Consider the following 12,509-nt stretch of genomic DNA (forward strand, 5'->3'; position numbering starts at 1 on the left):
AGTCAGCTGATTGTTGAGAATTCATTGTTTGGAAGCCGGCGTGAGGAGTGATTGATGCGTATTTTCTTTTTATATCCAAACAATAATGGATTATTCACATCAAGTTGTTGATGACAATTAATATAATTATATTCATAACTGATGTAATGGTTATTAATTCATAAAGTGAAGAGTTTTCATCAAAATATCAAGGATGTCTACTTTAAAATCAAAAATGCTTTTTAATTCAGTAAAACGAGTACAATTTGAAATTCTCTCTCCTGATGAAATTGTAAGTAAATATAGATTTTTTAAACAATTTAGATCTAATACAACTAAAATTAATATATTTGAAACCCTCCCAACAAAAGTTCATAAGATAAGCAGCAAGCAATGTTAGGTTATGTTTATAATTTTTACCACTTCTTATAAACATAAGTGTGTCGCACAAGTAAATATACATTTTCCTTTGAAAATTATATTTTAAAAATGAATTTCCAAATATGTTCAATAAATGTCACAAATTTATTTTTCTGAATTGTTATTTAATTAGCGGCGTATGTCAGTCACTGAGGAAGGAATTCGTTTTACGGAAACTTTTGAAAATGGAAAACCAAAGCAAGGAGGACTCATGGATCCAAGACAAGGAGCAATTGACGAGAAATCACGATGTCTAACATGCGATGGACAATTACCTGAATGTCCAGGTCATTTTGGTCATATTAATTTAGCCAAACCTGTCTTTCACATTGGCTTTCTCCCAAAAACGATAAAAATTCTCAGATGCGTCTGTTTTTTCTGCTCGAAACTCTTAATTTCTCCAGTGAGTAAAATTTAAATTTAAATCAAATCTTTTTTAATTCTATACTTATATTACTTTCGTTTTTCTATTCATATTTTAGAACGATCCAACTATCAAGAAAATATTCACCGAAACGGAAGATCAGCCTGGTAGACGTCTGACACTAATTCACGATTTGTGCGTAACGAAACGAAAATGTGGTGATAATTCAAAGGAACTTTACGGTTGCGGTCAGTGTCAACCGAATTTCAGAAGATCTGGTCTCGACCTTCATGTAAAATTTACACAAACTGGAAAAGAAGAAGAAGTACCGCTAACTGCAGAAAGAGTTCATGGAATTTTCAAAAATATCACCGACGAAGTTTCTTTGATTCTTGGTATGGATCCAAAAACCTCACGTCCCGAATGGATGATTTTGACTGTCCTGCCCGTACCTCCATTGTCAGTTCGTCCAAACGTTAAATCGAAAAATTCATCTGTTACGAAACAAGACGATTTAACAACAATATTATCAAACATCGTTAAAATAAATCAATTACTAATCGACAAAAATGATAATAATCCAGAAAATGTAAAACAACTGCACTTTCACACTGCCCTTCTGATTAAGAAGGATCTTCCAGAATTGTCTTCAGAATTAAATTTTGAAGAAAATTTTAAACAAAAGAAACCATTGAAATTAAAAGAATGTTTTAAAGGCAAAAAAGGAAGACTTCGTGGTAATCTACTGTGTAAAAGTGTAAATTTCACAGCACGCTCTGTAATCACCCCGGATCCCAATCTGCGAATCGATCAAATAGGCATACCTCAAACTGTCGCCAAAAATTTGACATTTCCCGAAATTGTCACACCACTAAATATCGAAAAATTACAAAAACTTGTCAAAAAGGGCGATAAAAGTTATCCAGGAGCTAAATATGTTGTCACAGACAAAGGCGAAATAATAGATCTCAAAGGAAACGAAGAGGATAGTAAAATTAAATGTGGATATAAGGTTGGAAGACACATTTGTGACAATGATTTAGTTGTTTGTAGTCATAAATTTGATATGAAGGGTTACCGAGTTAAAGTATTACCTTGGAGTACATTTCGATTAAATGTCAGTAGTGCATCGGCCCACGATATTCTTTTCAATTCCGACGAAATAAACTTGCACGTTCCCCAGTCATACGAAACTATAGCCGAAGTGGAAAATCTTGATATGATAGCGGGTCAAGTTAAGACACCAAAAACGATGAAATCGATAATAGGTGTTGTCGAGGATGCATTACTTGGCGCGTTTAAAATAACCCAAAAGGATGTTTTCATTGAAAAGAGTGATTTCATGAATCTTCTAATGTTCGTCTCGAATTGGAATGGAGTAATACCACAACCTTGTATTTTAAAACCAAAACCCCTTTGGAGTGGAAAACAAGTAGTTTCTCTATTAATTCCGAAAAACTTAATTTACGATGAGTCAGAGTTTTCGGCTAATTTTGAGGATGATTTTATAATGATCAAAAAGGGAGAAATTATAACAGGTACTCTTTGTCGCAACACAGTTGGTTGCTTACGCAATTCCATTCCGTATTATTGTATGATGAACTTTGGTCATCAAGTGTGTGTGAGATTTTGTCATGATCTTCAAAATGTCATTAACAATTGGCTATTATTAGAGGGACATTCAGTTGGTATTGGTGACACTATTGCCAATCCTGAGAGTTATTTAGCAATTCAGGAATTAATGAGAGGTGCCTCATTTGAGCTTTTTAGAATTATGAAAGATGCTTGTTTTTCAGATATGAATTGGAATGATTTCAATTTAGATTCCTATGAAGCTCTGATAATATTAAATAAACATATTCGCAATGCATTAGTAAAATTTTTACCAAAAACGAACAATTTTTTGATAATGGCAAAAGCAGAATCAGATGAAAAATATAAGGAACTGGCAAAAATTATTGGCTGCAAGGGACAACAAACTGTGAAGGGTGAACGTATACCTTTTGGCTTTTGTAAACGTACTTTACCACACTTTAGAAATGAAGATTATACACCCAAGTCGAGAGGTTTCATCCAAAATTCTCATCTCTCTGGTTTCACACCTTCTGATTTTTATTTTCACGCTATGGAGGGTCGAGATTTTCTCATCGATTCTTACAAGAAATCTAAAGATGCGGAACACATACAACGTAATTTAGTGAAGGCTATGGAATCAGTAATGATACATTATGATGGAACGGTGAGAAATGCAGGGAATCAGTTGCTTGAAATCAATTATAGTTATAATTGTTTTTATGATGAGGTTCCCTTATACAATACTGAAAGCTCTGTTACACTGAATAATGAAGAATTTGAAAAAGAATTCAAATTCGATCTAACAAATGAACGTGTACGTGATAAATTTAATAAAAACATTTATCTCGATGTGATCAATTCAGAAGAACTCATTTCCGAATTGCAAAAAGAATTTGATCAATTATGTGTAGATAAAGCTGTGTTCAGAAGTATCATACCTACTTTGATCTGTCCACTTCCTTTTAATTTGGAACAAATGATTTATGTTGCACAAAATGATTTTCAGACGAAAAATGTGCCTTGTGATTTGAATCCGTTGAGGGTTATTCAAGGTGTTAGGGATCTTCTAGAAAAATGCGTTATTGTTAATAGAGATGATAACATCAGCAGAGAAATAAATGAGAACACGCATTTTATATTTCGATATATCGTGAGATTGAGATTGTGCACCAAAGCCGTCTTTGAAAAATATCAACTGTCAAGCCAAGCCTTCGAGTGGTTGATTAGTGAAATAGAAAATCGGTTCCATCAGGCAATTGTTCCACCTGGTGAAATGGTTGGTGTTTTAGCAGCACAATCAATTTGTGAGTCTCTTTCACACATGACCTATCACACTATTAACCATACTGCTACAGCATGGTTCAAAAAGAAGCAAGGTGTCTCTAGATTAAAAGAAATTATCAATTGCAGTAAAATGCCGAAATATCCATCACTAAAAATTCATCTAAAACCAGAAATTCGAACTATTGATAAAGCAGTTTATGCAGTTGCCAGTCGAATAGAACACACGACACTGAAAAATTTGATATTAAGTTCTGCAATTTATTACGATCCTGATATCAACAATACCGTTATTCCTGAGGATCAAGAATTCGTAAATGTCTTTCAAGAAGTTGACGACCTCGATCCATCGAGTTTATCGCCATGGTTGCTTCGCTTCGAATTGGATCGAAGAAAAATGCTACGAAAAAGAATAAAAATGGAAAATATTGCTGGTAAACTGCATTCAATATTTGGCGACGACTTGAATGTCATGTTTAATGACGACAGTGCGGAGCATTTGATTCTTAGAATTCGAATAGTCAACGGTGATGATGATATTGAAGATAAATTTGAAGAGAGCAAGAAAACGTCAGATGAGATTGAATGTGAAGATGATGTCTTTTTGAAAGGCATCGAGTCATTTATTTTGAATGACATTACAATACATGGTATTGAAATGATTCATAAAGTGGGCATAAAGAGAGGAGAACGTCATCAGAAACTGAAAACTAATGGTACAAATTTAGTGAAAGTATTAATCGATAAAGATGTTGATTCAAGGAAAACAATTAGCAACGATATTCACGAGATTTTTAATGTACTGGGTATTGAGGCTGCTAGAAAATCTATAGAGAATGAAATGTTTGACGTTTTTATTTATTACGAATATCATCGAAAGCGGCAACATTTTATTCTGCTGGGTGAAGTTATGACTGCTAATGGACATCTGACGTCTATCAGTAATCACGGTTTTGATAGAGAAGATCTTGGAGCATTCCTGAGGTAATTTTGAATTTTGATTATGACTTGCCCTTTATAGTAATTTTTTCATTTATTACCAAATTAATTGAAAATTATTTTATCAAATATTTTTTATACACTCAAAAATTAACCCGAAAATTGACGATAGATTTTTATTCTAATACCAAAGCAAATCAGAAATTTATTGTTTATTTCTCCTTTTACAGATGGTCTGCGAAAGAAAATGAAGACGTTTTGTTTGATGCTGCTTGTCATGGAGAGGTCGATCCTCTGAAAGACGTCACAGGAAAAAATATTCTGGGACAATTGCCTCGCATTGGCACTGGTGAGCTTTTTCGCTATTTATTCTCAATTAAGAAAGTTTTAGTAAACGAAAAAGCTCTGCAAGTTAAGCATTTATTTAAATAATGATATTTATTTACACAGGTTGCTTTGATTTGTTACTTGACAATAAAACTCTACTAGGAGGAAAGGATGCATAATAGGTGGTTCAGCTAACGTTCTTAAGAAGAAGACTGAAGAGATTGTCTAATTATTTTTCTAAAAGTTTAAGGAAAAGTTCCTCAGATATTATTATATTGATTTATCTAAATTTATATTTAGTAAGTAAGTAAAACTTTACAGATTCTATATTTTTATAGCAATTATATAAAAGAGTTTAATAAAATATAAATTTATTGTATTTGATAAGATGCGTGTTATTTTTTATTATATAAATGGTTAATATTTTCTTCAATACAGTAAATTTTGAAAAAATTTCTCTTTGAAAATTCTTTTACACGAATAATTTATTTAATCGGTTCAATATCATTTATTTTATTTTATTATTTTATTATTTATTTGTTAATATTTAATATTAATGTTTATTAATATTAAATATTTAACAATATTAAATTTGTTTGTTTCTGGGCAAGCTAAAGGAAAACATAATATTTTATTTTCGCGGGAAAATTGCAAAAAATATTCAAATTGATGCATTTTAATGTCACGTGATCATGTCAGCTGATTGTTGTGAATTCATTGTCTAGAATGGTCTAGAAGCCGGCATGAGGTGTGGTTAATGCGTATTTTTGTTTCTTATCAAAATAATAATGGATTATTCACAATAAGTTGTTGATGACAATTATTAATAATATCAATTACTAATGTAGTGGTTATAAATTTATAAAGTGTAGAATTTGCATCGAAATATTAAGGATGTCTACTGCAAAATCAAAAATGCCTTTTCATTCAGTAAAACGAGTACAATTTGGAATACTCTCTCCTGATGAAATTGTAAGTAAATATAAATTTTTTAACAATTTAGATCTAATATAAATAAAATTAATGTATTTGTCACCCTTCTAACAAAAATTCATAAGCAGTAAAAAATGTTAGGTTATGTTTACATTTTTTTCTCGAGTAAAAAATTAAAGAGAATCAATTACTACTACAATTTATTGATGTCCAAGTCTTCATTAAATCTACAGGGTTGCTACGCAACCTGGAAACCAGGAAAACCTGGAAATGTTAGAAAATTTTATAAACCTTGAAAAAACCTGGAAGAGTCAGGGAATTTTGATCGAAATCCTGGGAAGTTGTTGTTTTCTAAAGTTATTTGTGTTTATACTTGAAATCTTATTTCACTTAAATATTTCAAAATTAATTCAATTTAAAAGAGTTGCGTTTACAATTTTCATAAGTAGATAAACTTCAAAAGATTTTGATTTAAAATTTGGAAAAATTTCAATTTTAAATGAATTTAATTAGAAATATTAAAAAACTTAGATTTAAAAAAAATGTTTAAAACTAAAATTCTTCTGAAATTAGTTAAATTTTATATATTTAACTAGTTTTATTAAAAATAATGGATTTATAGAAGAATTTTAGTTAAAAACACTAAAATAAAATTGAATTTAGAAGCAGTTTCAAATGATTGCAGAAATATTCAATTATTTTCCAAAGTAGTAAAATTCTTCTCAGAAATTCAGTTATTTCCAAAAATTTTGATAAAATTCTTGACAAACATTTAATTATTTTTAAAAACTTTCCTCAATCCAATGATTTTTAGTATCTACTGCTTCAATAAAAATTCCTAAAAGAATTCAATTATAGTTTAAAAAATTTAAAATTTATTAAACATAATAAAACTCAATGCTGAATTTCAATTATTTTTAATGCAATTTTAATGGAATTCCTCGAAAAAAGATATTATTCTTCAAAATTTTATTAAAATTTATCAAAGAAATTCAATTATTTTCAAAACTTTTAATAAAATCTTTAGCAGAATTTCAATTATTTTTAATAGGTGCAATTTTCATCAAATTTCTCGAAAAATGCAATTATTCTTAAGAATTTTATTAAAATTTGTCAAGAGAATTCAATAATTTAAATATTTCTTAATAAAATTCTTTATAAAACTTCAATTTTAAGAAATATTCAATTGTTTAATAAAATATTTTATTTTTAGAGTCAAATAATTGAATTCTCGTAAAATTTCAAATTTTTAAAAATCTTAATTTCTATAAAAAAAATAATTATTAAATATTTATTTAAAAACGAAGTTATTGATGTTTTCAAATAATTTTCGTTTTAAAAATCTGGAAAAATTTCGTTTTTTAACCTTTGAAAATTATATTTTAAAAATGAATTTCCAAACATGTTCAATAAATGTCACAAATTTATTTTTCTGAATTGTTATTTAATTAGCGGCGTATGTCTGTCACTGAGGAAGGAATTCGTTTTACGGAAACTTTTGAAAATGGAAAACCAAAAGGAGGAGGACTCATGGATCCAAGACAAGGAGCAATTGACGATAAATCACGATGTCAAACCTGCGATGGACAATTACCTGAATGTCCAGGTCACTTTGGTCATATTAATTTAGCCAAACCTGTCTTTCACATCGGCTTTCTCGCAAAAACGATAAAAATTCTCAGATGCGTCTGTTTTTTCTGCTCGAAACTCTTAATTTCTCCAGTGAGTAAAAATTGAGTTTCATTGAAATGTTTTTTAATTCTATACTCATTGTACTTTCGTTTTTCTATTCATATTTTAGAACGATCCAAATATCAGGAAAATACTCACCGAGACGGAAGATCAGCCTGGTAGACGTCTGACACTAATTCACGATTTGTGCGTAACGAAACGAAAATGTGGTGATAATTCAAAGGAACTTTACGGTTGTGGTCAGTGTCAACCGAATTTCAAAAGATCTGGTCTCGACATAAATGTGGAATTTAAACAAATTGGAAAGGAAGACGAAGGACCACTAGCTGCAGAAAGAGTTCATGGAATTTTCAAAAATATCACCGACGAAGTTTCTTTGATTCTTGGTATGGATCCAAAATCCTCACGTCCCGAATGGATGATTTTGACTGTTCTTCCCGTACCTCCATTGACAGTTCGTCCAAACGTCAAATCAAAAAATTCATCGATTACAAAACGAGACGACTTAACAAAAATACTATCAAAAATCGTTACAACAAATAACAAATTATTAAGCGACGAAATTGCTACTGAAGCAGACGACGTCAGAGAACTTCAATTTCATATTTCCCTTCTGATTGACAACAATCCTTTAGGAGTGTTTTCAAATTTAAATCTGGAAGAAAGTTTAAAAAATGCGTTGTCTTTAAAATCGATAAAAGAACGTTTCAAAGGGCAAAATGGCAGACTTCGTTGTAATCTACTGGGTAAAAGTGTAAATTTCACAGCACGCTCGATAATCACCCCGGATCCCAATCTGCGAATCGATCAAATCGGCATTCCTCAAAGTGTCGCCAAAAATTTGACATTTCCCGAAATTGTCACACCACATAATATCAAAAAATTACAAAAACTTGTCAAAAATGGTGATGAAAAATATCCAGGAGCGAAGTATATTGTGACAGATAAAGGCAAAGTAATAGATCTCAAATCAATCGGAAAAGATTGCGAAATTAAATGTGGATATAGAGTTGAAAGACACATTTGTGACAATGATTTAGTTGTTTGTAGTCGTCAACCGAGTTCTCATAAATTAAATATGATGGGTTATCGAGTTAAAGTATTACCTGGGAGTACATTTCGATTAAATGTCAGTTGTGCATCAGCCTACGATGATCATTTCAATTCCGACGAAATAAACTTACACGTTCCACAGTCTTATAAAACAAGAGCCGAAGTGGAAAATCTTCGTATGATATCGGGTGAAGTCGTAACAAAACAAGCGAATAAATCAGTAATAAGTATTGTCGAGGATGCGTTACTAGGTGCATTTAAAATAACCCAAAAGGATGTATTCATTGAAAAGAGTGATTTCATGAATCTTTTAATGTTCGTCTCGAATTGGGACGGAATAATACCACAGCCTTGTATTTTAAAACCAAAACCCCTTTGGAGTGGAAACCAAGTAGTGTCTCTGTTAATTCCGAAAAATTTAAATTACGTTCAAGGGACATTTTCCAGTGATGATGAGGACAGTGATTTTGAAGATGAGAGCACTTTTCCCGAGGAAGATACAGTAACGATAAAAAAGGGAGAAATTATAACTGGTTGTCTTTCGGAAGACACACTTGGTTGTGTGCACAATTCCCTTCCGTATGTTTGTAGAATGAACTTTGGTCATCAGGTGTGTATGAGATTTTGTCAGGATTTGCAAAACGTCATGAACAATTGGTTATTAATCGAGGGACATTCAGTTGGTATTGGTGACACAATTGCCAATCCTTCTAGTTATTTAAGAGTTCAGGAAATAATTGAACAGACCAAAGAAAATGTCATCGATATTATTATTCAGGCTCACTGTGTAGAAATTGATAGGAATACTTTCAATCTTAAATCCTATGAAACTTCGATTTCAGCAAACGAAAAAATTCATACTGCTTTAAGAAAATATTTACCAAAACCGAACAATTTAATCATAATGGTAAAAGCTGGATCAGCTGGAAAAGATGAGGAATTGAGAAAAATTATTGGCTGCAAGGGACAACAAACTGTGGAGGGTGAACGTATACCTTTTGGCTTTTGTAAACGTACCTTACCACATTTTATAAAGGATGATTACGGTCCCGAGTCGAGAGGTTTCGTTGACAATTCCCATCTCTCTGGTTTCACACCTTCGGAATTTTATTTTCACGCTATGGAGGGTCGAGATTTTCTCATTGATTCTTACAAGAAATCTGAAGATGTTGGACGCATGCAACGTAATTTGGTGAAAGCTATGGAATCAATAATGGTAAACTATGATGGAACGGTGAGAAATGCACAGAATCAGTTACTTCAAATCTATTATGGCAATAAAGGTTTTCACGACGAAGTCCTCGTAAATAGCGAGGAAACGGCCATTGAACATAACAGTGAAGAATTTGAAAAAGAATTTAAATTCGATCTTACGAATGAGCGCGTGCGTGATAAATTTAATGAAAACATTTATCGCGATATGATGAATTCGAAGGAACTTATTTCCGAATTGAAAAAGGAATTTGAACAATTGTGTGAAGATAAAGCAGTGTTTGAAGATAGAAGGTTTAATTTTCAGGTTCCACTTCCTTTTAATTTGGAACAAATGATTTATGATGCACAAAATGATTTTCAGACGAAAAATGTGCCTTGTGATTTGAATCCGTTGAGAGTTATTCAAGGTGTTAGGGATCTTCTAGAAAAATGCGTTATTGTCAAAGGAGATGATAAAATCAGCAGAGAAATAAATAAGAATACGCATTTTCCATTTCGATATATCATGAGATTAAAATTGTGCACCAAAGCCGTCTTTGAAAAATATCAACTGTCAAGCCAAGCCTTCGAGTGGTTGATTAGTGAAATAGAAAATCGGTTCCATCAGGCAATTGTTCCACCTGGTGAAATGGTTGGTGTTTTAGCAGCACAAACAATTTGTAATTCTCTTTCGCACATGCCCTATAATACTTTTCACCATACTGGTGCAACAAAGTGCTTCGAAGTGTATCAAAAATACCTCCAAGGCGTGACTAGAATAAAAGAAATTATCAATTGCAGTAAAATGCCGAAATATCCATCATTAACAATTTATCTGAAACCAGAGATTTCAGGAGACGTCGATGTAGCTAAAAGTGTTCTCTCTCGTATTGAACACACGACACTTAAAAATTTGTTATTAAGTTCTGCAATTTATTACGATCCTGATATAAACAATACCGTTATTCCTGAGGATCAAGAATTCGTAAACGTCTATCAAGAAGTATTGGAACTTGATCCGTCGAGTTTATCGCCGTGGTTGCTTCGCTTCGAATTGGATCGAAATAAAATGTTACCAAAAGAAATAAAAATGGAAAACATTGCCAATAAACTCTATTCAATATTTGGCGAGAATTTAAATGTCATGTTTAATGACGACAGTGCGGAGCATTTGATTCTTAGAATTCGAATAGTCAACGGTGATGATGATGAGATTGAATGTGAAGATGATGTCTTTTTGAGACGCATCGAGTCATTTATTTTAAATGACATTGCAATACATGGTCATGAAATGATTAAGAAAGTGCATTTAGATATGAGTGAACAAAGTGTTACAAATTACAACAAGGAAAGTCAAATGATTGAAACAAGAGCCAATCATAGGCTAAAAACTGAAGGTACAAATTTGATGAAAGTATTGGTCGATAAAGATGTTGATTCGAAGAAAACGATTAGCAACGACATTCACGAGATTTTTAACGTTCTGGGAATTGAGGCTGCAAGAAAGTCTATTGAAAAGGAGATGACTAAAGTTTTTGAAAATTATTCATATCATAGAAAGCAGGAACATTTTATTTTGCTGAGTGAAGTTATGACTGCCAATGGCCATCTAACGTCTATCGATAATCACGGATTTGATAAAGAGGATCTTGGAGCATTCCTGAGGTAATTTTGAATTTTGATTATGACTTGCCCTTTATAGTAATTTTTTCATTTATTACCAAATTAATTGAAAATTATTTTATCAAATATTTTTTGTACACTCAAAAATTAACTCGAAAATTGACGATAGATTTTTATTCTAATACCAAAGCAAATCAGAAATTTATTGTTTATTTCTCCTTTTACAGATGGTCTGCGAAAGAAAATGAAGACGTTTTGTTTGATGCTGCTTGTCATGGAGAGGTCGATCCTCTGAAAGACGTCACAGGAAAAAATATTCTGGGACAATTGCCTCGCATTGGCACTGGTGAGCTTTTTCGCTATTTATTCTCAATTAAGAAAATTTTAATAAACGAAAAAAGCTCCGCAAGTTAAGCATTTATTTAAATAATGATATTTATTTACACAGGTTGCTTTGATTTGTTACTTGACAATAAAACTCTACTACGAGGAAAGGATGCACGATAGCTGCTTCAGCTAACGCTCTTTTTAACGCTCTTTTTTTTTAAAGAAAAAGACTGAAGAGAAGGTCTAATTATATTTTTTTCAACAGTTTATAAAAAATCGAAAAAGTGACTAAGATTAGTATATTAATATTATTAAACGTTTGTTTTAATATAATTTTTATTAAGTAAAGATTTCTATTTAGTAAATAAATAATGCTAAATAAATTATGTATTTTTATACCAATAAATAGAAAAAGTTTAATAAAACTTAAATTACGATTGATAATGAGCTCACTATTTTTTATTAAATTTATTTTATTTTTTATTTAATAATTACACTTTTTTTACTAAACATATAATTGATAAAAAAAATATTGTAACATGAAATTCGAAAAAATTCCATAAAAAGCAAATTTTTTCATTATTAACACGAATAATTCTAGAAATTTAAGTATCGTTATATTTTTTCTTTTAACTTTTTTTAATATGATAATAATACCTACATTTTTTTCGAAACTTAAATCAAGAAAAAAAAATTTTTTACTGTTTCATAAAAAGTTAACAATTAAAATAAAAAAAAACAAATGAACTCAGTTTCAAGAAGTCAGAAAAATTCCCTATCTTTCAAAAGAAAAATAAGAAGA

The 12,509-nt window shown here is 31.0% G+C and overlaps 2 protein-coding genes across 2 annotated transcripts; both read left to right on the forward strand.

The window, feature by feature from the left end:
* The first annotated feature begins 32 nt into the window (after positions 1-32).
* LOC122501969 (DNA-directed RNA polymerase II subunit RPB1-like) lies at positions 33-5,262 on the forward strand. The gene is made up of 5 exons (XM_043611782.1): positions 33-271; positions 533-802; positions 882-4,603; positions 4,789-4,907; positions 5,009-5,262. Exons 1-5 carry the CDS (start codon positions 194-196, stop codon positions 5,062-5,064), a joined length of 4,245 nt encoding a protein of 1,414 aa, XP_043467717.1. The 5' UTR covers positions 33-193; the 3' UTR covers positions 5,065-5,262.
* A 357-nt stretch (positions 5,263-5,619) lies between these two features.
* LOC122501967 (DNA-directed RNA polymerase II subunit RPB1-like) lies at positions 5,620-12,022 on the forward strand. Its single transcript, XM_043611779.1, has 5 exons — positions 5,620-5,857; positions 7,271-7,540; positions 7,620-11,422; positions 11,608-11,726; positions 11,829-12,022. The coding sequence occupies exons 1-5, from the start codon at positions 5,780-5,782 to the stop codon at positions 11,885-11,887; spliced, it is 4,329 nt and encodes a 1,442-aa protein (XP_043467714.1). The 5' UTR covers positions 5,620-5,779; the 3' UTR covers positions 11,888-12,022.
* The last annotated feature ends 487 nt before the right edge of the window (positions 12,023-12,509 follow it).

This window comes from Leptopilina heterotoma, unplaced genomic scaffold (assembly GCF_015476425.1).
Source record: "Leptopilina heterotoma isolate Lh14 unplaced genomic scaffold, ASM1547642v1 Lhet_219, whole genome shotgun sequence".
Taxonomy (NCBI): Eukaryota; Metazoa; Arthropoda; class Insecta; order Hymenoptera; family Figitidae; genus Leptopilina; species Leptopilina heterotoma.

What these genes read in the sequence shown, in the direction of transcription:
- LOC122501969 (XM_043611782.1), top strand. Translation starts at nt 194, where the DNA reads ATGTCTACTTTAAAATCAAAAATGCTTTTTAATTCAGTAAAACGAGTA. An exon ending in CGAAACTCTTAATTTCTCCA is followed by an intron (nt 803 to 881) that starts GTGAGTAAAATT and finishes TTCATATTTTAG; the next exon opens with AACGATCCAACTATCAAGAA. An exon ending in ATTGCCTCGCATTGGCACTG is followed by an intron (nt 4,908 to 5,008) that starts GTGAGCTTTTTC and finishes TTATTTACACAG; the next exon opens with GTTGCTTTGATTTGTTACTT.
- LOC122501967 (XM_043611779.1), top strand. Translation starts at nt 5,780, where the DNA reads ATGTCTACTGCAAAATCAAAAATGCCTTTTCATTCAGTAAAACGAGTA. An exon ending in TACTCTCTCCTGATGAAATT is followed by an intron (nt 5,858 to 7,270) that starts GTAAGTAAATAT and finishes TTATTTAATTAG; the next exon opens with CGGCGTATGTCTGTCACTGA. An exon ending in ATTGCCTCGCATTGGCACTG is followed by an intron (nt 11,727 to 11,828) that starts GTGAGCTTTTTC and finishes TTATTTACACAG; the next exon opens with GTTGCTTTGATTTGTTACTT.